This window comes from Phocoena phocoena, chromosome X (assembly GCF_963924675.1).
Source record: "Phocoena phocoena chromosome X, mPhoPho1.1, whole genome shotgun sequence".
NCBI classification, from domain to species: Eukaryota; Metazoa; Chordata; class Mammalia; order Artiodactyla; family Phocoenidae; genus Phocoena; species Phocoena phocoena.
This window is the reverse complement of record NC_089240.1, coordinates 55,045,298-55,069,095: the sequence shown is the minus strand read 5'-3', so window position 1 is coordinate 55,069,095 and position 23,798 is coordinate 55,045,298. Positions and strand designations below refer to the sequence as shown.

Sequence of the window (23,798 nt, the reverse complement as noted above, 5' to 3'; positions counted from 1 at the left end):
CATGGGAGCATCAAATTTTAAAAAGAGGAGTAAGTTATTTGTAAAGTGGGAAGCTCCCAAAGTAATGGAACATCATCTACACATGAAGATGAAGCTTCACACTTGGGATTGTCAGGAAAATTTAGATTCTAAGTAATGTTTCCAAATGTGGAAGATGTTACATTGAGGCATAATGGTAATGGATGATGCTGTGTTATATTTGCTTGGCTAATTCTAGAGGTCATTCAGGTACATTATCTCATTTGAGTCTCACAACATCCCAAGGAGATTTGAAATTTGAAATCAGAAATCAGAGGTACGAAGAAGGAGGAGGTAAAGATACTCATTTTTGTTGAATGTGTACTATATGCCAGGCCCTGTGTCAGGTGATTTACATATGTTATCTCCTTCAGTCTTCATAACTAGCCTATGAAGCAGACTTTTAATGTCCCCTTTTGAAGATTAAGAAAATTAAGGATCAGAGAGGTTAAGTAAATTGCCCAAGATTACATAGCTAGTCAGAGGTACAGTTGAGATTTAAGTGCCTATATTTTAACTGCAAATTTGAGTACTCATTTTCTTCTCTTGTATCCAGGATCTTGGTCTCATCATTCCCCCGTCTCTAAGATTCAAAATCCCATTATCTCTCTGAAACCTCATTACAACTTTATATGGTAGGAATCATTATTGCAATCCTCATGAGGAAACATAGACTCAAAAAAGTGATATGTCTTATCAAAGGTAACTAACTGGTGGAACCAGGTTTTGAATCCAGGCTTGTCTGGCTCTAAGGCTTATGTTTGTTTCACTATTGCACTGCATCCCTAACCTCCATCCACATTCGTACTCTCTTATCCAGGTACATCTGGTACTGAGGGCAGACCCTGGACAATGAAACATGAATACCTGGCTCCTATTGGGTCAAACTTACCATTCCAGAATCAATATCCCACCAGTCTATAATTCCTCATCTACTCAAATCCACTTTCACATACTCACATATCATTTTCATGACTTTCACTTGATTTACCATACTTCAAATAATTCTAGAAAGTGAGAGCTGAAGATCTTAGAAACTATTTAAACCCAATCCCCCATTATATATATATATATATATATGTATATATATATATATATATATATATATATATATATATATATATATATATATATAGCAAATGAAGCATAGAAGTGGGAAGCGATTTTTCCAAAATCACATAGTGATTTCTTCAGTTTTCCACAGAGCTGAGACAACTTGAACCTTCTAATCACCTACCTAATGCTCTTTCCATTGTCTCATAGGTTCCTCTGCTCCTCTGATGTTTCTCACTGCACAGGGCCATTACCTCAACCATTCTTCTTCTAAAAACCAAACCTTCTAAACCTATTGCTGTTGGATTCTAACTAGAGTGTCACTACTTGCCCACAATACTCCATGATCTCCTGAAAAAGCCTTACTCTTCTTTAACTAATTACTCCTTCATTCCCTGTTCAATCAGCAGCAAATACTATCAGGTCTTAATTCCTTAGAATTCTGAGCAAAAAAAAGGCAGATTAAAAGTTCACTCATCCATTCCTATACCACCTTATGTTAGAGATGGGGAAGATGAAACTCAGAGAGTAATGCCCCAGGTCAACTTGCAATTTAATGGCTGAGCCAGGAAAGAACCTGGAATCCCAGAATTCTAGTCTAATGTTTCATCATTTATATCCAACTATCTCACCTGAAAGACCAATTTTATGTCTCCAAGTCAGAAACCCAGCCTCCTGATAATCATCACTGCCACCTATGTCCTATATCTGAAAGATCAGAGATGTTGGATCTCACCTTGCAAGTGACTATTCACTTGACAGCTAATTAACCAGGTGCCAGGTTCCCGGGGTACCATCTCAGCAGTCACAAAAGTGGCTGGAAAGATATGAGCCACATCAGTACGGTGGCCTCGGATGGTCAGCATCTGTCCATGGAAGAAAGCTGTGTGGACATCTACCTCGTTGCCCATGCCAAACAAGTGCCAGGCCACACGCTTCTGTGCACACATGCTCAGATCTGGTAAGTTTCCAAAGACAAAGCCATTGATTGCTGCAAAAGAAAATATCAGAGTTAGGAAAGGACAGCCCAATGAGAGAGGCCTTACCATCAGACAATAATAATAGATAACATTTAGATGAGGATTCAAAGAGCACACTGTGCTGACCATATGTATTATCTTATATAAATCTCACAAACATCCCTGGGAAAGAGGCAGAATTCACTGTTATTATGTAAAAAAATGTGAAAATCAAAGCTCAGAGAGCTAAAGTTACTTCTCTCCCAAGACCACAAATCTATTATGTGGTAGAGCCAGGATTCCAACCCAGAAATCTGAGGAAGCTTTCTAAGAAATGGAGTTTATTTTACAAACTTTCTTTCCATCTAAGCCAATTTCCTGAAATTTCCACAGGACAGCTGTCAAGTTAGCTAACTAATTATCATAGTTATTACAAGCAATTGGTTTAAAACTAAGGGAAATTTGAGCTGTCCAAGCCATACTTTGCATCTTCCCTCTGAGTTTTCACCTCCCCTCGGGACTCTCTCATTTTGTGCCCACCTCTGTCACCAAGTAAATCACTCCCAAAAATAAATGAAAGCAAAATCACTTACTTTCATTTCTAAACTCAGTTCTCTGTCCATGCCCCAGGCTTTCGTGCCTTTAGTTTGTTTTAAATTTAATTAAGATGGTCAACTTCCTTATGGGAAGTCATTTATTTTCTCTACAAAATGTGTAATTTTAACAGTTTGCATCCTTTTTAGAACAAAGAAATGTTCACTAATTATATCAGTAGACAATCCTCACCAAAGTGACCTGAGCATATAGTATATGACTTTGGAGTCCACAACCTGGGCTATTCCACTTTAGAAAGCAGGATACCTAATGGCAAGAGCATAGCCTATGCAGTCAGACATACCAGGGTTGGAATTTTAGCTGTGCCATTTATTTTCTGTGTAATCCTAGAGCCTCGGTTTCCTCATGAGTGAAACGGGAAAACCATCTACTACTCACAGTCTTTGTGAGAATTAAAAGGAACAAGGTATGTGAAAACATCCACCAAATGCTAGGCCCAGTGGAGACCCTCCATCAATGTTTACTGTCATAGTGTGGCCACATACTCCCACCTTACCATGCATCCTATTGCTCTCCTGAAAGGTCTCATCTTCTATGTCAACTGAGGCAGGGTCTGAGCAATAAGTGGCAATGTTCTCATTGATATGCCAGCTAAGGTTCTCATCTATCACACTAAAGAGGAGGAAGAAATCATTGTCCACGTCCTGCCGCTGAGGAGGGAAATTCCCATCCAGGGTTCCTAGGGAAAGTAAGAAAAGAGCCTTTAAGAACCTTCTTTCTTGGAAGCCGAGGAAGATGGCAGAAGAGTAAAATGCGGAGATCACCTTCCTCCCCACAGATAAGTCAGAAATACATCTACACGTGGAACTGCTCCTATAGACCACCCACTGAATGCTGGCAGAAGACCTCAGACCTACTAAATGGCAAGAAAATCCCCATGTATCTAGGTGGGTTTAAAAAAAAGAAAAAACAGAAACAAAAGAATAGGGATGGGACCTGCACCAGTGTGAGGGAGCTGTGAAGGAGGAAAGGTTTCCACACACTAGGAAGCCCCTTCGTGGAGAGACTGTGGGTGGCTGAGGGGGAAAGCTTTGGAGCCACGGAGGAGAGCACAGCAACAGGGGTGTGAAGGGCAAAGCGGAGAGATTCCTGCAGAGAGAATCATTGCCAACTGGCACTCACCAGCCCCAGAGGTTTGTCTGCTCACATGCCGGGGAGGGCGGAGGCTGGGAGCTGAGGATCGGGTTTCGGTCAGATCACAGGGAAGGACTGGGGCTGGCGGTGTGAACACAGCCTGAAGGGGTTAGTGCACAACGGCTAGCCGTGAGGGAGTCTGGGAAAAAGTCTGGATCTGCCGAAGAGGCAAGAGACTTTCTCTTCCCTCTTTGTTTCCTGGTGTGCGAGGAGAGGGGATTAAGAACACTGCTTAAAGGAGCTCCAGAGACAGGCGTGAGCCACGGCTATCAACGCTGACCCCAGAGATGGGCATGAGACGCTAGGGCTGCTGCTGCCACCACTGAGAAGCCTGTGTGCAAGCACAGGTCACTAACTACACCTCCCCTCCTGGGAGCCTGTGAAGCCCGTCACTGCCAGGGTCCGGTAATCCAGGGACAAGTTCCCCGGGAGAATGCACGGAGTGCCTCAGGCTGCTGCAACGTCATGCTGGCCTCTGCTGCCACAGGCTCACGCCACAGCCGTACCCCTCCCTCGCCCCAGCCTGAGTGAGCCAGAGCCCCCGTATCAGCTGCTCCTTTAACCCCATCCTGTCTAAGCACAGAACAGACGCCCTCAGGCGACCTACACACAGAGGCGGGACCAAATCCAAAGCAGAACCCCGGGAGCTGTGCGAACAAAGAAGAGAAAGGGAAATCCCTCCCAGCAGCCTCAGGAGCAGTGGATTAAACCGCCACAATCAACTTCATGTACCCTGCATCTGAGGAATATGTGAATAGACAACGAATCATCCCATATTGAGAAAGTGGACTTTCAGAGCAAGATATATTATGTTTTCCCCTTTTCCTCTTTTTGTGAGTGTGTATGCGTATGCTTCAGTGTGAGATTTTGTCTGTATAGTTTTGCTTTCACCATTTATCCTAGGACTCCGTCCTTCTGTATGATTTTTTTTTTACTTTAAAAAAAAAATTTTCCCTTAATAATTAGCTTTTTAAATAAATTTACTTTATTTTATCTTATTTTATTTTATCCTCTTTCTTTCTTTCTTTCTACTTTTTCTCACTTTTATTCTGAGCCATGCGGATGAAAGGCTCTTGGTGCTCCAGCCAGGAGTCAGTGCTGTGCCTCTGAGATGGGAGAGCCAACTTCAGGACACTGGTCCACAAGACACCTCCCATCTCCATGTAATATCAAATGGCGAAAATCTCCCAGAGATCTCCATCTCAACACAAAGACCAAGCTTCCCTCAAGGACCAGCAAATTACAGAGCTAGACACCCTATGCCAAACAGCTAGCAAGACAGGAATGCTACCCCATCCATTAGTGGAGAGGCTGCCTAAAATCATAATAAGGCCACAGACATCCCCAAACACACTACCAGACACGGACATGCCCAACAGAAAGAAAAGATCCAGCTTCATCCACCACAACACAGGCACTATTCCCCGCCATCAGGAAGCCTACAGAACCCACTGAACCAACCTTAGCCATGGGGGACAGACACCAAAAACAACAGGAACTACGAACCTTCAGCCTGTGAAAAGGAGACCCCAAACATAGTAAGATAAGCAAAATGAGAAGACAGAAAAACACACAGCAGATGAAGGAGCAAGGTAAAAGCCCACCAGACGTAAAAAATGAAGAGGAAATAAGCAGTCTACCTGAAAAAGAATTCAGAATAATGATAGTAATGATGATCCAAAATCTTGGAAATAGAATAGACAAAATGCAAGAAACATTTAACAAGGACCTAGAAGAACTAAAGAGGAAAAAAGCAACAATGAACAACGGAATAAATTAAATTAAAAATACTCTACAAGGGATCAATAGCAGAATAACTGAGACAGAGGAACGGATAAGTGACCTGGAAGATAAAATTTTGGAAATGACTACTGCAGAGCAGAATAAAGAAAAAAGAATGAAAAGAACTGAGGACAGTCTCAGAGACACCTGGGACAACATGAAAAGCAACAACATTCGAATTATAAGGGGTCCCAGAAGAAGAAGAGAAAAAGAAAGGGACTGAGAAAATATTTGAAGAGATTATAGTCGAAAACTTCCCTAATATGGGAAAGGAAATAGTTAATCAAGTCCAGGAATCACAGAGAGTCCCATGCAGGATAAATCCAAGGAGAAACACACCAAGACACATATTAATCAAACTATCAAAAATTAAATACACAGAAAACATATTAAAATCAGCAAGGGAAAAACAACAAATAACACACAAGGGAATCCTGATATGGTTAACAGCTGATCATTCAGCAGAAACTCTGCAAGCCAGAAGGGAATGGCAGGACATATTTACAGTGATGAAGGAGAAAACCTGCAACCAAGATTACTCTACCAAGAAAGAATGTCATTCAAATTTGATGGAGAAATTAAAAGCTTTACAAGCAAGCAAAAGCTGAGAGAGTGCAGCACCAACAAACCAGCTTTAGAACAAGTGCTAAAGGAACTTCTCTAGGCAAGAAACACAAGACAAGGAAAAGACCTACAATAACAAACCCAAAACAATTAGAAAATGGGAATAGGAACATATTGATAATTACCTTAAATGTAAATGGATTAAATGCTCCCACTATAAGACACAGACTGGCTGAATGGATACAGAAACATGACCCATATATATGCTGTCTACAAGAGACCCACGTCAGACCTAGGGACACATACATACTGAAAGTGAGGGGATTGAAAAAGATATTCCATGCAAATGGAAATCAAAAGAATGCTGGAGTAGCAATTCTCATATCAGACAAAATAGAGTTTAAAATAAAGACTATTACAAGAGACAAAGAAAGACAGTACATAACGATCAAGGGATCGATCCAAGAAGAAGATATAACAATTGTAAATATTTATGCACCCAACATAGGTGGACCTCAATACATAATGCAAATACTAACAGCCATAAAAGAGGAAATCAACAGTTACACAATCAGAGTAGGGGACTTCAACACCCCACTGTCACCAATGGATAGATCATCCAAACTGAAAATAAATAAGGAAACAAAAGCTTTAAATGATATATTAAAAAGATGGACTTAAGTGATATTTATAGGACATTCATTCCAAAAGCAACCGAATACACACTTTTCTCAAGTGCTCATGGAACATTCTCCAGGATAGATCATATCTTGGGTCACAAATCAAGCCTTGGTAAATTTAAGAAAATTGAAATCATATGAAGAATCTTTTCCACTCCCAATGCTGTAAGACTAGATATCAATTACTGGAAAAGATCTGTAAAAAATACAAATACATGGAGGCTAAATGAAACACTACTTAATAACCAAGAGATCACTGAAGAATTCAAAGAGGAAATCAAAAACAATTGACAATGGAGACACAACTACCCAAAACCTATGTGATGCAGCAAAAGCAGTTCTAAGAGGGAAGTTTATAGCAATACATTCCTACCTTAAGAAACAGGAAACATCTCAAAGAAACAACCTAACCTTACACCTAAAGTAATTAGAGAAAGAAGAAGAACAACAACAAAAACCAAAATTAGCAGAGGGAAAGAAATCATAATGATCAGATCAGAAATAAATGAAAAAGAAATGAAGGAAATGATAGCAAAGATCAATAAAACTAAAAGCTGGGTCTTCGAGAAGATAAACAAAATTGATAAACCATTAGCCAGACTCATCAAGAAAAACAGGGAGAAGACTCAGATAAATAGAAATGAAAAAGGAGAAGTAACAACTGACACTGCAGAAATACAAAGGATCATGAGAGATTACTACAAGCAGCTCTATGCCAATAAAATGGACGACCTGGAAGAAATGGACAAATTCTTAGAAATGCACAACCTACTGAGAGTGAACCAGGAAGAAATATACAATATGAACATATCAATCACAAGCACTGAAATTGAAACTGTGGTTAAAAATCTTCCAACAAACAAAAGCCCAGTACCAGATGGCTTCATAGACGAATTCTATCAAACATTTATAGAAGAGCTAACACCTATCCTTCTCAAATTCTTCCAAAATATTGCAGGTGGAGGAACATTCCCAAACCCATTCTATGAGGCCACCATCTCACTGATACCAAGACCAGACAAAGATGTCACAAACAAAAAAAACTACAAGCCAGTATCACTGATGAACATAGATGCAAAAATCCTCAACAAAATACTAGCAAACAGAATCCAACAGCACATTAAAATGATCATACACCATGATCAAGTGGGGTTTATTCCAGGAATACAAGGAGTTTTCAACATACACATAACAATCAACGTGATACACCATATTAACAAAGTGAAGGAGAACAACCATATGTTCGTCTCAATAGATGCAGAGAAATCTTTTGACAAAATTCAACACCAATTTATGATTAAAACCCTGTAAAAGTAGGAACAGAGAGAACTTTCCTCAACATAATAAAGTCCATATATGACAAGCCGTCAGCCAACATCATCCTCAATGGAGAAAAACTGAAAGCATTTCCACTAAGATCAGGAACAAGACAAGGTTGCCACTCTCACCACTCTTATTCAACATAGTTTTGGAAGTTTTAGCCACAATAATCAGAGAAGAAAAAGAAATACAAGGAATCCAAATCAGAAAAGAAGAAGTAAAGCTGTCACTGTTTGCAGGTGACATGATACTATACATAGAGAATCCTAAAGATGCTACCAGAAAACTACTAGATCTAATCAATGAATTTGGTAAGGTAGCAGGATACAAAATTAATGCACAGAAATCTCTTGCATTCCTATACACTAATGATGATATATCTGAAAGTGAAATTAAGAAAACACTCCTATTTGCCACTGCAACAAATAGAATAAAATATCTAGGAATAAACCTACGGAAGGAGACAAAAGACCTTTATGCAGAAAATTATAAGACACTGCTGAAAGAAATTAAAGATGATACAAAGATATGGAGAGATATACCATGTTCTTGGATTGGAAGAATCGACATTGTGAAAATGACTCTACTACCCAAAGCAATCTACAGATTCAATGCAATCTGTATCAAACTACCACTGGCATTTTTCACAGAACTAGAACAAAAAATTTCACAACTTGTATGGAAACAGAAAAGACCCCGTATAGCCAAAGCAATCTTGAGAATGAAAAATGCTGGAATCAGGCTCCCTGACTTCAGACTATACTACAAAGCTATAGTTATCAAGACAGTATGGTATTGTCACATAAACAGAAAGATAGATCAATGGAACAGGTTAGAAAACCCAGATATAAACCCACGCACATATGGTCACCTTATCTTTGATAAACGAGGCAAGAATATACAGTGGATAAAAGACAGCCTCTTCAATAAGTGGTGCTGGGAAAACTGGACAGGTACATGTAAAAGTATGAAATTAGAACGCTCCCTAACACCATACACAAAAATTAACTCAAACTGGATTCAAGACCTAAATGTAAGGCCAGAAACTATCAAACTCTTAGAGGAAAACATAGGCAGAACACTCTATGACCCACCTCCTTTTTGACCCTTTTTGACCCACCTCCTAGAGAAATGGAAATAAAAATAAAAATAAACAAATGTGACCTAATGCAACTTCAAAACTTTTGCACAGCAAAGGAAACCATAAACAAGACCAAAATACAACCCTCAGAATGGGAGAAAATATTTGCTAATGAAGCAACTGACAAAGGATTAATCTCCACAATTTACAAGCAGCTCATGCAGCTCAATAACAACAACAAAAAAAACTCAATACAAAAATGGGCAGAAGACCTAAATAGACATTTCTTCAAAGAAGATATACAGATTGCCAACAAACACATGAAAGAATGCTCAACATCATTAATCATTAGAGAAATGCAAATCAAAACTACCATGAGATATCGTCTCACACCGGTCATAATGGCTGTCATCAAAAAATCTAGAAGCAATAAATGCTGGAGAGGGTGTGGAGAAAAGGGAACACTCTTGCACTGCTGATGGGAATGTGAATTGGTTCAGCCACTATGGAGAACAGTATGGAGGTTCCTTTGAAAACTACAAATAGCACTACCATATGACCCAGCAATCCCACTACTGGGCATATACCCTGAGAAAACCAAAATTCAAAAAGAGTCCTGTACCAAAATGTTCATTGCAGCTCTATTTGCAGCAGCCCAGAGATGGAAACAATCTAAGTGCTCATCAACAGATGAATGGATAAAGAAGATGTGTCACATATATACAATGGAATATTACTCTGCCATAAAAAGAAACGAAATTGAGTTATTTGTAGTGAGGTGGATGGATCTGGAGTGTCTCATACAGAGTGAAGTCAGTCAGAAAGAGAAAAACAAATATCATATGCTAACACATATATATGGAATCTAAGAAAAAAACAAGTCATGAAGAACCTAGGTGTAAGTTGGGAATAAAGACCCAGACTTACTAGAGAATGGACTTGAGGATATGGCGAAGGGGAAGGGTAAGCTGTGACAAAGTAAGAGAATGGCATGGACATATATACACAACCAGACGTAAAATAGATAGCTCGTGGGAAGCTGCCACATAGCTCAGGGAGATCAGCTCAGTCGTTTGTGACAACCTAGAGGGGTAGGATAGGGAGGATGGGAGGGAGGGAGTTGCAAGAGGGAAGAGATATGGGAACATATATATATGTATAACTGATTCACTTTGTTATGAAGCAGAAACTAACACACCACTGTAAAGCAGTTATACTAGAATAGAGATGTTAAAAAAAAACCCTTTATTTAGCAAAAGTTAGCTGTAAGGGGTACTGATAAGTAAAGCATAGAAAGAGAGGGGCCTTAAGAGTCTATCAGCAACAGAAAAGTAGGTAGAGCCTTCTGCTGCTAATATGTATTTCTAAATTCTCCACATGAAACCACCAATTCAGTTGAGCCTGTGACTTGAAGATGAGGTACATAGGATCTAGAATAATTCCTTCCCACCATCCCTGCCTATGTTCTCAACTCAGGGCCTTGATCTAAACACACTCCTGTAACACACAGGTCTTCAGGCCTAACTACACCTTAAACATACCATATTTCAAACGAAACCCACAATCCTCCCCAAATTTTGATGACTACACTTTCAATCCTATCCAACAGGCTATTAACACATACCTTAGTCTTATGTAACTTGACATCCATCATTACTAATTCGAGTTTTTTAAGTAAAATAAGAAAAAAAGAAAGTAGCAAAGTGTTTTTAAGTATTTTGTTTCTGTTTTTTGTTTGTTTTTAGAAAAAACGTAGTGAAATAGAAAAAACAGTGAAAAAGGGAGTTTGGCAGGATTTATTCCTGTTAATAAACTAGGGTGCTAAATTAACACTCCCCAGCCTGCTGCTTAATATGTGGGTGAGTCAACAATATCACTGCTTCCCCTAGATATCCCAAACTGTATCTCACAGCTCACATTTGGGGCTTATACCTCTTTTACAGGTTATAAGGGGTCCAATGAGGCCAGTAGCAATATCTCGTGGAGCATCTACATGAGAATGATAGATCCAGGTGAGGCACGCTGGGTCAGCATCAGTGGGTGCATGGCCTTCTGGAATGGTCCAATTGTAGATGTGGCTGCCTCCCGGGGGAACAGAGTCATCAGCTTTCAGCCAGCCAGAGGAACCATCTGGATATAAGGATCCTAGAAAATGGAATTGCATATGTTTAGTCCCAGGGTGAGTGAGAAGGAGCCTGGCAGATGTAGAAGCCAGGAGAGGGACGTATGGAATACCTAGTTCCAGTCTTGTGGAAGGTAGAGTTCTAAAGTTCAGCACAGTGTTCCTCACAACCTAAGGAAGGCACAGATTCAGGTAATATCTAGCCAAGAAACCTAGACCTCAAATCAACAGTGGGTAGAATGCTAGCAGCCCTTGGGGAAGGAGCTATGACCATAGAAAGTGCTACACAGCCTAACCTAGTAAGGCTCTAGTGCAAAGCCGATAACATGGAGGCAAGAGAGAAGAAAATATTCCCTTCCTTCAAGCACTCACTTTGAAAAACAGAAAGCAGACAATCACAGAATTTCCATTTAAAGGCAACTTAGTGATCAATTGACCTATTCCCATGTTATGAAAGAGAAAACAGAGGAAAAATAACTTGTCCACAGGGAGTTAATGGTCAAGTCAAGACCTTCTGAGTTTGCTCTCTATTCCCCTCACTCACCGTTGTGTCAGTACTATAGGCCATTGGGCCTGGGATAGTAGGAGATACAGATGAGTAAACCGATCTCCCTCTTAAGAAAAACAATGGGCCTTTTGGAAGACTGTGGCACAAGAATAATGCTCCCTTACATTCACAGAACACTCCTCTCTTTTCAAAACACAGTCAAATATTTTACGGAAATGCCATTCAAGTAATTCTTTGTGATAAAAGGTAAATTGAATCTCTACATTCTTAATGAAGAATTTGAGGTTCAGAGAGGGACAGTGACTTGTCCAAAGTGACACAGTGTGTGAATAGCAGAACTGATAACAGTACCCAGCCATATTTTCTCTGAGGAGAGTCCTTGACACTTCAGATCAAAAAGGAACACTATCTTCATTCCCAGCTCCTCTCCCTCAGATGGCAGTAAAGGAAAAGCGATATTTGTTTCAGGTAGGGGAAAAAGGATGGGCTGATTTACCTTCTGAGTCTTTCTCATAGAAAACACCATGGGGGTGGATTGTGTAGGGACGAGTGGCAAAATTCTTCAGGTGGATAAGAATAATATCTCCCACCTCAGCCTTCAACACTGGCCCCAGGAAGCCCAGCCAGGCTGGCTGAACCATTTCATCCATGTATGAACCATCCCTGTATTCCTTGTAGATGGTCTTCTTGTAGCTGCTCCCTATTCGGTTCTTGTCAGACTTCAGGAAGTTGGAAGCTACTCTGGGAAGGAAGGAAAGAGAAAGCCACAATTTTGCCTTATTCCAGAGGTGGCTGATCAAAATGTGCCCATCTTTGTTTAGGGCAAAACAAGAGGAAATGGGATTGTACTGATCAAAACATGAAATCTTTACGTTAGAATCTAATTGTTAGACAATGAGAAGTATTAAGTTAAGCCATATGAATTTGCTGATATTTGAGCAATTTTAACCTACAAAATAGACAATTTCACTCAGTAAATCCTAATATATAATAATGTGGAGGCAACCAACTATGGACAGACTCTTTTTAAGTGATCAACTCCTTATCCAGGTGGCCTAACTTAGTGTTGCCCTTCTGTATATGGGAAGTCTTATAACATAGTGGTTAAGTTCACAAACTCTGGAGCCAGAGAGTTTCAATTAAATGCCAATATTGCCATTTCCAAATCTGTAGGACTTTGAGCAGGTTACTTAACTTCTCTATGCATAATTTCTCCATCTGTAAAATGGAGATAACCATGGTATCACTTATTACTGGTGACTAAAATAATTAAAATACATAAAGAATTTAGAAAAGTGCCTGGAAAATAGTAAAATCTTAATAAATATTAACTATTACTTCAAGGTATTGGAGAAGGGGATAACAAAGTTATCCCTCAAAGATACTTTTAATACAGACTCTGTGACTCCAAAACTAGATGAGTAGAAAAATGGTTTGTTAAAAAAGAGAGCTGTTTTTCTTACTCTAATTCTTCCTAGAGAGCTCTGAGATGTTACAGTCAACTTTGGAAAACTTTGAGGCTTTGGAGAGACAAATCAATTCATGATCATAAAAGATTTTTTAATACATAAATTCTATTTTTTTCAGTGGGTATTTGTGGAACACCTGCAAAGCTCTAAGATCAAGAAAGTTTAATCCTGGGCTTCCCTGGTGGCTCAGTGGTTGAGAGTCCGCCTGCCAATGCAGGGGATACGGGTTCGTGCCCCAGTCCGGGAAGATCCCACATGCTGTGGAGTGGCTGGGCCCGTGAGCCATAGCCGCTGAGCCTGCGCATCCGGAGCCTGTGCTCCGCAACGGGAGAGGCCACAACAGTGAGAGGCCCGCGTACCGCAAAAAAAAAAAAAAAAAAAAAGAAAGGCTAATCCTGTAGGATCTGTGAGAGGCAGAATGGTGAGAAGAGTACCAGCTTTGCATCCACATTACCAAGGTTCAAATCCTAGCTGTCTGTTTACTAGCTTTTGGACTTGAGCAAGTCATTTGATCTCCCTGAGCCTCAGTTTTTTCATCTATAAGATGAGAATATTCATACTCACCTCCTAAAATTTCTGTAAGAATTAGGTGGGACAAAGTATATAAATTTCTAGTACAGTACCTGTCACAAAGTGTTACATAAGTGATAGCTGTTGCTGTTATTTCCTTGATTGTAAGGCTGATCTTATTTTTTCTCATTTTTACATATTTTAAATCAGTATAGTTCCACTGAACTATGGCAGCATACATATACTACACACATCTTACAAACACTGTATATATATCATGTTTTTTCTTGCTTAAAAGCTAAATACCTATTATTAAAAGAGCATTGTGGATATCACCTTAGAATCAAGGCAATATGGAATGACCTTTAGGACCCTAAAAATACTTAGGCATCTCACTGTGGAAAAGCGAACTCCATATGGGATACTGGCTCCTGAGTCAACTAGTTGTCTTCTCAGGAAATGTATCACTGGGCTTATGGTCCAGAGAGATCAGGAGCTGAGTGCAGCCACACCCTGGGGAAAGGTCTTCAAGAGCTACCTATTGACCTCAAGAGTGCCCCTCCCTAACTCCATCTTTAATTCCACAAGAGATTAAACCTACGTGTCACTGTCCAGAGGCTGGTTCGTGATGACATTCCTTCCCTTAGGAGCATAGTTCCACTGCACGTCCTGGATGCCCAGATAGTAGACTCTAGTGGCCCCATCAGTCAGTCGGGGCCACAAGGGTTGCACGAACAGCAGAGCCCATAGAAGATGGCCTGGCTCCATCGCCCACATTACTCTGGGAAACAGGCAAATGAATAGCTGTCGGTATAGAAGAAAGAGAACAAAGGGACTTTGCATGTGTCTCGAAAAGTAAAGAGGCAAGAGCCAGACTGAGTGACTGAGAAAACAAAAACCGATTAGCCTAGAATCTCTGCCTTACCTGTTTCCTTTCAACAAGTGTTCAAGGATCTCTACACATTGGAATTTGGAGGGCAAAGTTAAAAATCACTTGTACTGACAATTGTGTATCACTTTCTTCAGAAGAGAAATCTGGATCCATTTTCTTCAGCAATGTAGAAAGAAGAATATACTCTGGCCCAAAAATTAGGGAACAGGCATCAGTAGCCCGAATGAGCCACTGACTCACTCGGTACCCAAATCAGGTCACTAATTCTCCCTGTGTCTCTGTTTTCACCATTGTCACTTTCCATCCTCTATGAACTGTGTTTAAAAACAAATGAGAATTCACCAAAATACATTTATTAGAATGTTCATAGACCCAAACTGGAAACAGTCAATATGTCCATGAACACTATAATGGATGGGTAGATGATATTTTATTCATATAATGGAATTCTATATAGCAATGGTAATGAGCAAACTAACACTATACATGAAAATATGGATGCCTCTCACAAATACAATGGTGCAGAAAGAAACGAGACACAAAGGGTACATATTGTATGATTTCATTTATATAAAGTACAAAATCAGGCAAAACTAATCTATGCTGTTAGAAGCCAGGATAATGTTTTAAGGTAAGGATCAGTGACTAGTAAGGCAGAGGAGGAAGGCTTCTAGGAAATGTTCTGTTTCTTGATTTACTTACTGGTTACATGGGTACTTTCAGTTTGTGAAAATACACTGAGCTGTGAACTTAGCACATTTATCAGAAGAAATGTTCTCTGCTGGTTCTCTGCCATGCACAAATCCATTTAATGTGTCCAATCTTGAGTCAGAGTTAGAACTAAGCTTCTAACCTTTCATTCTGATACATCAGCCAGGCAGTTAGACTTTTGGGGGCTGATATGAAGCACTCAGTCATACTATACACAGCCACAGTCAATCCCAGAAATACAGGCGACATAACATAAACACAAATATACATACACTTGCATGCATATACATAGACACATGCAGTCTTATCTAAAAGCAGAGATGCAGACACTTTCATCCACACTAGAACCACAGTGTCACATAGAACCTTAGTCACTTTCAAAATAATAATAACCTACAATGGAAAAGAATCTGAAAAAGTATATATATATATATATATATATATATATATATATATATAACTGAATCTCTTTACTGTACACCAGAAACAAACACAACATTGTAAATCAACTATGCTTCAATTAAAAAATAATAAAAATAAATATTTATAGTGTGTGCATGACATGTCAGACATTGTTCTAAGTGCTTTACAGATTAAATCATTCAATCCTCACAGCAACACAATGAAGCAGATGCCATTATTATCCCCATATTATAGAAGGAGAAACCGCAGAACAGCAGTATAAGATAATTTGTCCAAGTTTACCTAGTTAACAATTAGTAGAGTTGGGTTGTGAGCTCAGGGAAGTATGGGTCCAGTGTCTATGCTTTTTTTTTTAATTGAAGTATAGGTGACTTACTATAGTATGTTAGTTTCAGGTATACATGTTCGTAATTACCATACTATACTACTTTTCACAAAATATACTTGCACACACAGAAAACATGTACAGACATATCTTGCTTTATTGTGCTTCACTTTATTTCACTTCACAGACATTGTGTTTTTTACAAATTGAAGGTTTGTGGCAATTCTGTATTGTCAGATGATGTTTAGCATGTTTTAGCAGTAAAATATTTTTAAATTCAGGTATGTACATTTTTAAAGATGCAATACTATTACACACTTAATAGGCTACATTATAATATAAAGATAACTTTTACATGCACTAGGAAACCAAATAATTGTGTGAAGATTTATTATGATATTAACTTTATTGCTGTAGTTTGGAACCAAACCCACAATATCTCCAAGATATGCTTGTATATGCCTATAGCTATAGTTATATCTGAGAAAACCCCATACACTCTGAAACATGCAATCATATGTAGTTGTGATCACTTCCAGAAACAGACACATATATTCATATGGGCAGAGATACATCTAATCAATATAATTCATGATGATGATAATAATGATGGTAACTATCATTCATGCAGAAATTACTACACACTAAACATTATGCTCACTTTTTTATATATAAATTATTTCACTAAATCCTCAACCTAAGCACATGATATTAGGGACAATTAATCAAAAATAGAAAATCAAAAATATGCACAGACTCACACGTGGATAGGAAATCCCCAGATATTTACCCTGATCGATAAACAGAGCTATAGATTTCCCTACATATTCTCAGACCCCTCCACATAAAGTAGTGGCCCAAGTGTGTAATCCCCAGTCTTCATATGACATTTGGAAGAAAGCCCTTGATATGTGGGAGGACCTGTTCTTGGATTCCTCTTCCTAAAACCTGGCTTTCCTACTGACCAATTGTGTAGCCTTGGATGATATTTAGCCACTCTGGACCTGTTTTCTTATCTATAAAATATATCTAATAATATAAGCCTTGGAGAAGTAAATTAGAAAATTACATGTAAAGTCCCTAGTACAATTAGTGCTTAGAACATAACAGACAGTAAATGTTGGTTTTCTTCCTCTTCCTTCTCCATTCTGGTGACAGTTTGTTAATTTATCCTTACTGTCTCCCACACATCTTACGTTCTATATTTCAACTCTAAGGGCTAACTTAAATCCTAACTGCTCCAGAAGGCCCACTCTAGCCTCTCCATATCATTGTTCTCTGAAGAACTATTTACTCTCTATAACACCCAAATACATGAGTCAAACTTTGTATTATTATTTTCTTTGTCTCATAAGCTGCCTCATGAACTGTCTTTATTTACCAGATTGGACTATAAACTCCTTGAGCGTGGATGTCACATATTAGAGGTCTTTGTGTATCTACTGGCAGATACGGTGATGGGGGCCCTGTAGGTGTACCATAAACAGCTACTGCTAAAGTGACATAAAACAACATAGACATCCATTTTCCCACCAGTTGACTTTAGTCAAGTTCGCCACTGGTTCAAAGAGTAACCTTAGAGAGCCCCAGTTTTCTCATCTATAATATAATAGAGCTGGACTATCACTTACTTTTGGGGGGTCATGGATCTTCCGGAATATAATGAAATGCAAAAACACAGAACTACAAAAATGTTTTATATAAAGAGCTCTCAAAGAGTCTTTCTAGCTCTCACATTCACTGATGAAATACAGGTGCATTCACATGCACCAACATATAGCACCACATATGGATACACAAATAGCATGTCCTCAGCAAGGAGGGAGTGTCCTTGATTCAATGAGAATCTGAATGCAACATGCACCTCCTTCAAACTTCCTTATCAAAGAGGTGTCAGCAAGGCTGTTGTGCCTTAAACTAATGTAGAGAGAAAACTGTCCCAGGTAAGAGTTCCACAATTGAAGAAGCGCATGGTTAACTTTGAAATATTCCCAGAAAAGACTGGTATAGAACTTCAGCAATAAATGAAAAATCATTCAAAGGGTGACTAATGACCAAAAGGACTAGATAATAGAACCTGGAAAAAATGCAACTTAGCATTTGCCTAGCACTTTCCACTGTACAGTATGTTTTTCATATCTTCCATATTATTTAATTCTCACATTCTTGTGAGATAAGGATTTTCTTCCCCATTTTGCATTGAGGACACAGGCTTTGGAATCAGATTGCCTAAACAAATCCTGGCTTCGCTTTTCCTAGCTCTGTGACTTGATAAACTGCTTCACTTCTCAAGCCATAGTGTCTTGATCTTTGAAATAGAATTTATATTATTTGCTACATCTCAGAGTAGTTGTGAGGATTAAATGAATTAAGATCTGTAAATGAATAGAACACAAATAAGTACTCAAGTGCAGAAGAGATCAAAAAGTATTCATAGCTATGATTATTACAGACAAGGAAATAGCTTTAGAAATGAAAATTGCCAGATTCACAAAGCTTTAACATTTTATGGATAGCCATAACACACACACACACTCATAAGTTCCTATATACAATAGCACATTGTAAGCATATAGGCACATGTATATGGCTGAGATTAATTTCTTTAGAAGGAAAATGATATATGAAAAGAACCAGAACTTTTGAGTCAGATAAACTTAGGTTTGAGTGCTGTTTTCAGCTGTGTTTGAAAGAAATAGCACCAAGGACTTAGTAGGTATCTGATAAGTATAAGTTTTCATTTCTTCTAGTCACTAACTTCCCTTTTTATTCCCAAAGCTGCATTTGTTGTTGCTACTTTTATTGTTGTTTTTTTAAACTTGGTTTATCATTATAAAACAGAAGAAAGGGAAAGCCCATAACATTCTTTTAGAATCAATTGGATATTTCATGGTAAAATTGAAAGTCTTTAGACTCTAGGAAAATAGATTCTAGTTATGAATTCATCATTTATTAGGTTGTATGACATGGAAAAAGTCACCTAGTTTCTTGAGCCCTGATTTCCTCATCTCTTAAATGGAGATAATCTCTGCTTCAGACTCCCTATTAGTTTGCTATGAAAATAAAATGAGATGAAGGATTTGAAAGCCCTATATAAACTTTTCACTTGGACAGGGCTATTTTTTTTCAGCTGAGCCCACAGGATAATGTCTTATAGAAAGGCCAGACTGAGGAGGAAAAATAAAAGGGAAAGGTAAAAGGAGAAATGAAATAAAGTGAGCAAGAATCCTGGAGGAAAGTGAAAAAAGAGGGCAAAAGGAAGAGGTGCTCAAAGGAGGAGAGAGAAAAAGAGAGAGAGAGAGAGAGAAGGGATTTCTGGGATACTTCTAATTAGACATAATTTAGTCAGTGTACACTGAGACTAGTCAAAACTTCCTTTCCTGGCATCCCAATGTTACCTGGGCCTGGTCTCCATCATCCATGATAGTTTGCATCACTGTTTTCCCTAGAATTTGCAAGTTGATCCTTTAATGAGACAATGCTCTTCACTCTGAGTTTGAATAGACTGGTCTGGACACTCTCATCCTAGACAAAGTATCACTCAGCTGGACACAGAAATGCTGAGCTATCCTTGAGGTTTCATCTCCAATTTCAGAAGTCTTACTAATAGAACCCTCCATCAAGATTGACCTTTTGGTCCTCCACTTTCCTAATGCTGTGTGGTTTTTTATTTACCTTGTGACTCAAAATAGGGGATTTTCTCACCTTCAGAGGGTATGGGACTTTACTGGAAGGGAAAATGGGGAGAGTGTTTAAAGCCTCAAAAGAGTAGTACAAGTACAATTTATATTATTTTTTAATCATTATCACTGTATCTTAGTATGTCAGAGATGGGAAAATGGAGGCCCACAGAGGAAGAGACTCACCTGAAATCCTGAGAGCTAGTACTAGAACCTAAGATCCTCTAGCCTGGCAATCATGTCCAGTATATTATCACCATACTGTTCCTGGGACAATATGATTTCACTACATATTTGTATTTTTATTAAGGAGGTTTCTTTATTTCCTCACACCCCAGTTGTGGTATAATAGAAAGTATACTGATTTGAAACTAGAAAAGCTGGATTCAAATTCTCTTTCTTGCCTGTAATAGCTATGTGACCTTTCAACAAGTCACTTTCACCTATTTGAGCCTCAGTTTTCTCATCCAATTGGGGGTAATATTTATTTCACAAGATTGTTTTGAGGCTCAAACAAAATAATGGATATATGAGCCCCTAGCAAAGGGCTTAGAATACAGTAGATGCTCAGTAAAAAACTGAATGTATTTTAGATACATACATCCATAAAGACCTTTAGAAACTATATTTTTTCAATCCCTGATGTGACATATAGAAAACTGAGACCAGAGAGATGAAGGGGCTTGCTCAAAGTCAAGCAGCCAGTTACTGGCAAAGCCAGAATTTGAACCCATATTTTCTAAAATATTTCTTCTACTTAGGCACTAAATGTGAGAAATAATTCAGGTTTTAAGCTGATAGCTTAGTTCAGCTATAATTTACTGCCTTACTTTGTGACAATCTGGATCTCAAAGTATGAAACTAAATGATCATTTTTAAGTGCTTGAGCTTCCCATTTATGTAGTCCTCAGATCCATTACTTCAATAAACTCCACAAACTGTGAGACAGAAAATGAGCACACTATTTCAACAGGAAAATTAACTACTCTCTACAACAGGATCGTCTCTGAAACAGCTGAGCCAGTGTGGTCCTGGCCATTTTGGTGAGAGGAACAAAGAGAGCGTATTGTCCACTTTAACTTTCCTGCACACCAAGCCATGCTTCCTCCAACTTCTCAACCACTGACTTTCTCTTCTAGTGGCCCAGGATTCCCCTAAACCAAGCTGAATAGAGGTTTTCTTCAAAGAAAGGGAGGCAAGGTAGGGTTTGGAAAGAGAGGGGGAAAAATCTTACCTTTGCTGCAGAAAACACTTCCATATTCATGTCAGTGGCCTAGTGATGCTAAGCTGCAGACCCCAGCATGAGTCTGCCAGCCCTGCTCAGTCTGTATCCTGGGTTACAGAGCCTTTCTCATAAATAAAGTCCGGGGCTCCAATTTGGCTGGTATTACTGGGGAGTGGTGAATGGAGGCTGGGGCAGTTCTAGGTGACCTCTTTTCCAGAAACTAAACTGCTGGAATGTCTTGTTCTGGGCCTGGTTTGGTACAAAACCCGGGACGGTTCTTTGACCATATCCGGTGTTTTCCAAATCCCGGTTAGGATCTCCAGAGGAATTACAAGAGGGTGGGCTGCACTTCTCTTATCTCAGCTTGCTAGTTGGTATTTGCTGAGAGGGGGAAGGAAATGCACTGTCACTGTAGCCAGTCAAAGCTCACAGAAGGATTCCAACAGCCTCATTTAAGGAATAGGGACCTCTGCAAGGGTTACAAGATGTGAAAAGAGCCCCCATCCCCATCAACATTTTCCCTTGTTGTGAAGTACAGTTATCAGCCCTCCTAATATTCTGAGGCCATGGTTGCTTGGTAATAGAGAAAAATAAAACTGGTAATAAAACAAAGAGCTTTCTACATGCCAGTCCCTATGTTAACCACTTTTCATGCATTCTCTCATTTAAGTTTCACAATTATTCTGTGAAATGAATATGCTAATTCTCCTTATTTTACAGTGGAAGAAAAGCAGGCTCCGAGAGAGAAAGTAACAGTTCAAAGTCAAACAATTAAGAAGTAAAAGGCGGGGTGGGGTGGGGTGGGGGATGGGGAGTGGGGGGGTGGAGGGGGTGAATTTTACTGGGTCTGTCTAGACTCTTAGCCACCACACGACCACACTGTGCTACTTCGGGGGGAATCACAGAGAGCCCTTTTGCAAGGAAGGAAGTGACTTCACAGTTATTGAGTGCCTGCAGTCCACCAGTCACTGCTAGATTTTTTAAAATGTCCATTAACTCTGCCTCTGCCGTTTTTATCAGCTGCTAGGGTGAAACCCCAGGGCTGTATTACTCACATTTTCCATCGAGGAGACCGGATGTAGCTACAAGATAGCCTGGATTAACATAGGTCAACATCCTAAAAACTAAGAAGACCCAGAAGAATTGGAAATATTAAATTTAATAAAAAAGGAACTAATAAAAATAGCAAAACGGGGCCCAAAATTTCTGGGTGAAGCTGGAGTCTGGATTTGTTTAAAACTAGAGTCCATCTTTGTCCCTGTTAGAAAGAGACAGTAATGAAAAATCACTGGTCTGAGTCAAGTGACCTAGGTTCCAACCCCCGCTTGCTCTTGCAGTAATCAGATATGTGGCATTGGCTCAGGCCCTTCTCTTCTTTGGGCCTGTCTTTCCATTTGTACAATGAGGACCTTAAACTAGGTAAGGACCCTCTCAGCTCTATAAATTTACATATCTAGGATATCTAGAAGGCACATTCTTGATATTAAGAGTAGAATAAAAAGAGGTTTTAAAGATGCAAAGTGTAAGAAAAGAATGGGTGCAGAGTAATTCGTGGAGAAAAGGTAGAGAACTCCATGCCTCTTTAGAAAGGACTGCATCTACCCACCAGAACCAGGTATAGGAAGGAGAAAGGTATGATGGCAGTTCCACCACTTAGTATCCTTACTTTGTGATGGGGTAATCTTGGCTAGGAGCAGATGTTGTTCCCCAGGCAGTCTCAACACATTTTTCTCTCCTGGATTTAAAGTGTCTGTAGCAGGGTCCAGGGAGGAGGAGTTTCAAAGACTGAGTCAGTGGGGCAAAGTCTGGGTCATAAACCAATGAAGGTGCTTAAAGGTGCCTAGACATTTAGGAGCTGCCTCCACAGACTGCACCCCAGGCTAACCCAAGTAGAAGCACCAATAGGGAGAAGGCAGGAAGCACATTTCTTCAGCTCCTTCAGAAGTTATCAGTGATCAAGGGAAGCTGGATCAGGCCACAGCAGCCCCTGGGACGATCTGTCTCTCCCCCAACTTAGCACAGATGTAGACCTTGAAGCTAGAGTGGGAATGTGGAGACCAAACCCATTAAGCTGGGATCCAAGTCCAGACTTAAAGGCATTTATGACAGGGAGGGGTAGGGATAAGGCCTGTGTTCTGACTCACAAAAGACAACAATAAACAGGTCTTATGGACACACTTGAGTCAACACAGTGAAGACTGCAGGAGGCCAGCTAGGCTAGGTTTCTGAGCCTGTATTATTCATTCAGCAATTCACTGAAAGGGCACAGAGTACCTACTTCTGCAAATCCTGGGCATATTTCTAGTGCCTTTCCTCAAGGATCACCTAAAAATGGTTTAAGTTGATACCTATAGACTAGGATGGTAAACTGTTTCAGTCAAAGGCCAGTAAATATCTTATGTGCAGAACATACAGTCTCTGTCTGTCATAATTATTAAAATAAGCCATTGTAGCATGCAGGGTATATTTATATTCCAATAAAAGCTAATTTATAAAAACAAGCAGCAGACCAGATTTGACCCATGAGTTGTAGTTTGAAAACCACTGTAATATAGACATTTACAATAAGACAACATTATTAAGAGTGTGGAAACTAGAATCAGACATCCTAGATTGAAATCCCAATTCTGACACTTCCTGATTCTGTGACCTTGGAAAAGTCATCTAATTCTTCTAAACTTCAGTTTTACATCTGTAAAATAGGGATAATAGTACCTATTTTATAGG

The 23,798-nt window shown here is 39.3% G+C and overlaps 1 protein-coding gene across 9 annotated transcripts in view; it reads right to left on the bottom strand.

The window, feature by feature from the left end:
* HEPH (hephaestin) overlaps positions 1-22,885 on the bottom strand; it is a 103,507-nt gene extending 80,622 nt beyond the window's left edge. For 7 of the 9 annotated variants that reach the window (XM_065900600.1, XM_065900601.1, XM_065900598.1 and 4 more), the window contains exons 1-5: positions 14,417-14,583; positions 12,333-12,577; positions 11,139-11,351; positions 3,142-3,324; positions 1,808-2,062 (exon numbers count right to left, since the gene is read on the bottom strand). In XM_065900600.1, the coding sequence (XP_065756672.1) occupies positions 1,808-2,062; positions 3,142-3,324; positions 11,139-11,351; positions 12,333-12,577; positions 14,417-14,583 (1,063 nt within the window). Of the gene's footprint in view, positions 1-1,807; positions 2,063-3,141; positions 3,325-11,138; positions 11,352-12,332; positions 12,578-14,416; positions 14,597-22,737 lie in introns of those variants that run through there. The other 2 variants (XM_065900594.1, XM_065900596.1) reach the window with 2 other exon arrangements.
* Positions 22,886-23,798: the final 913 nt, after the last annotated feature.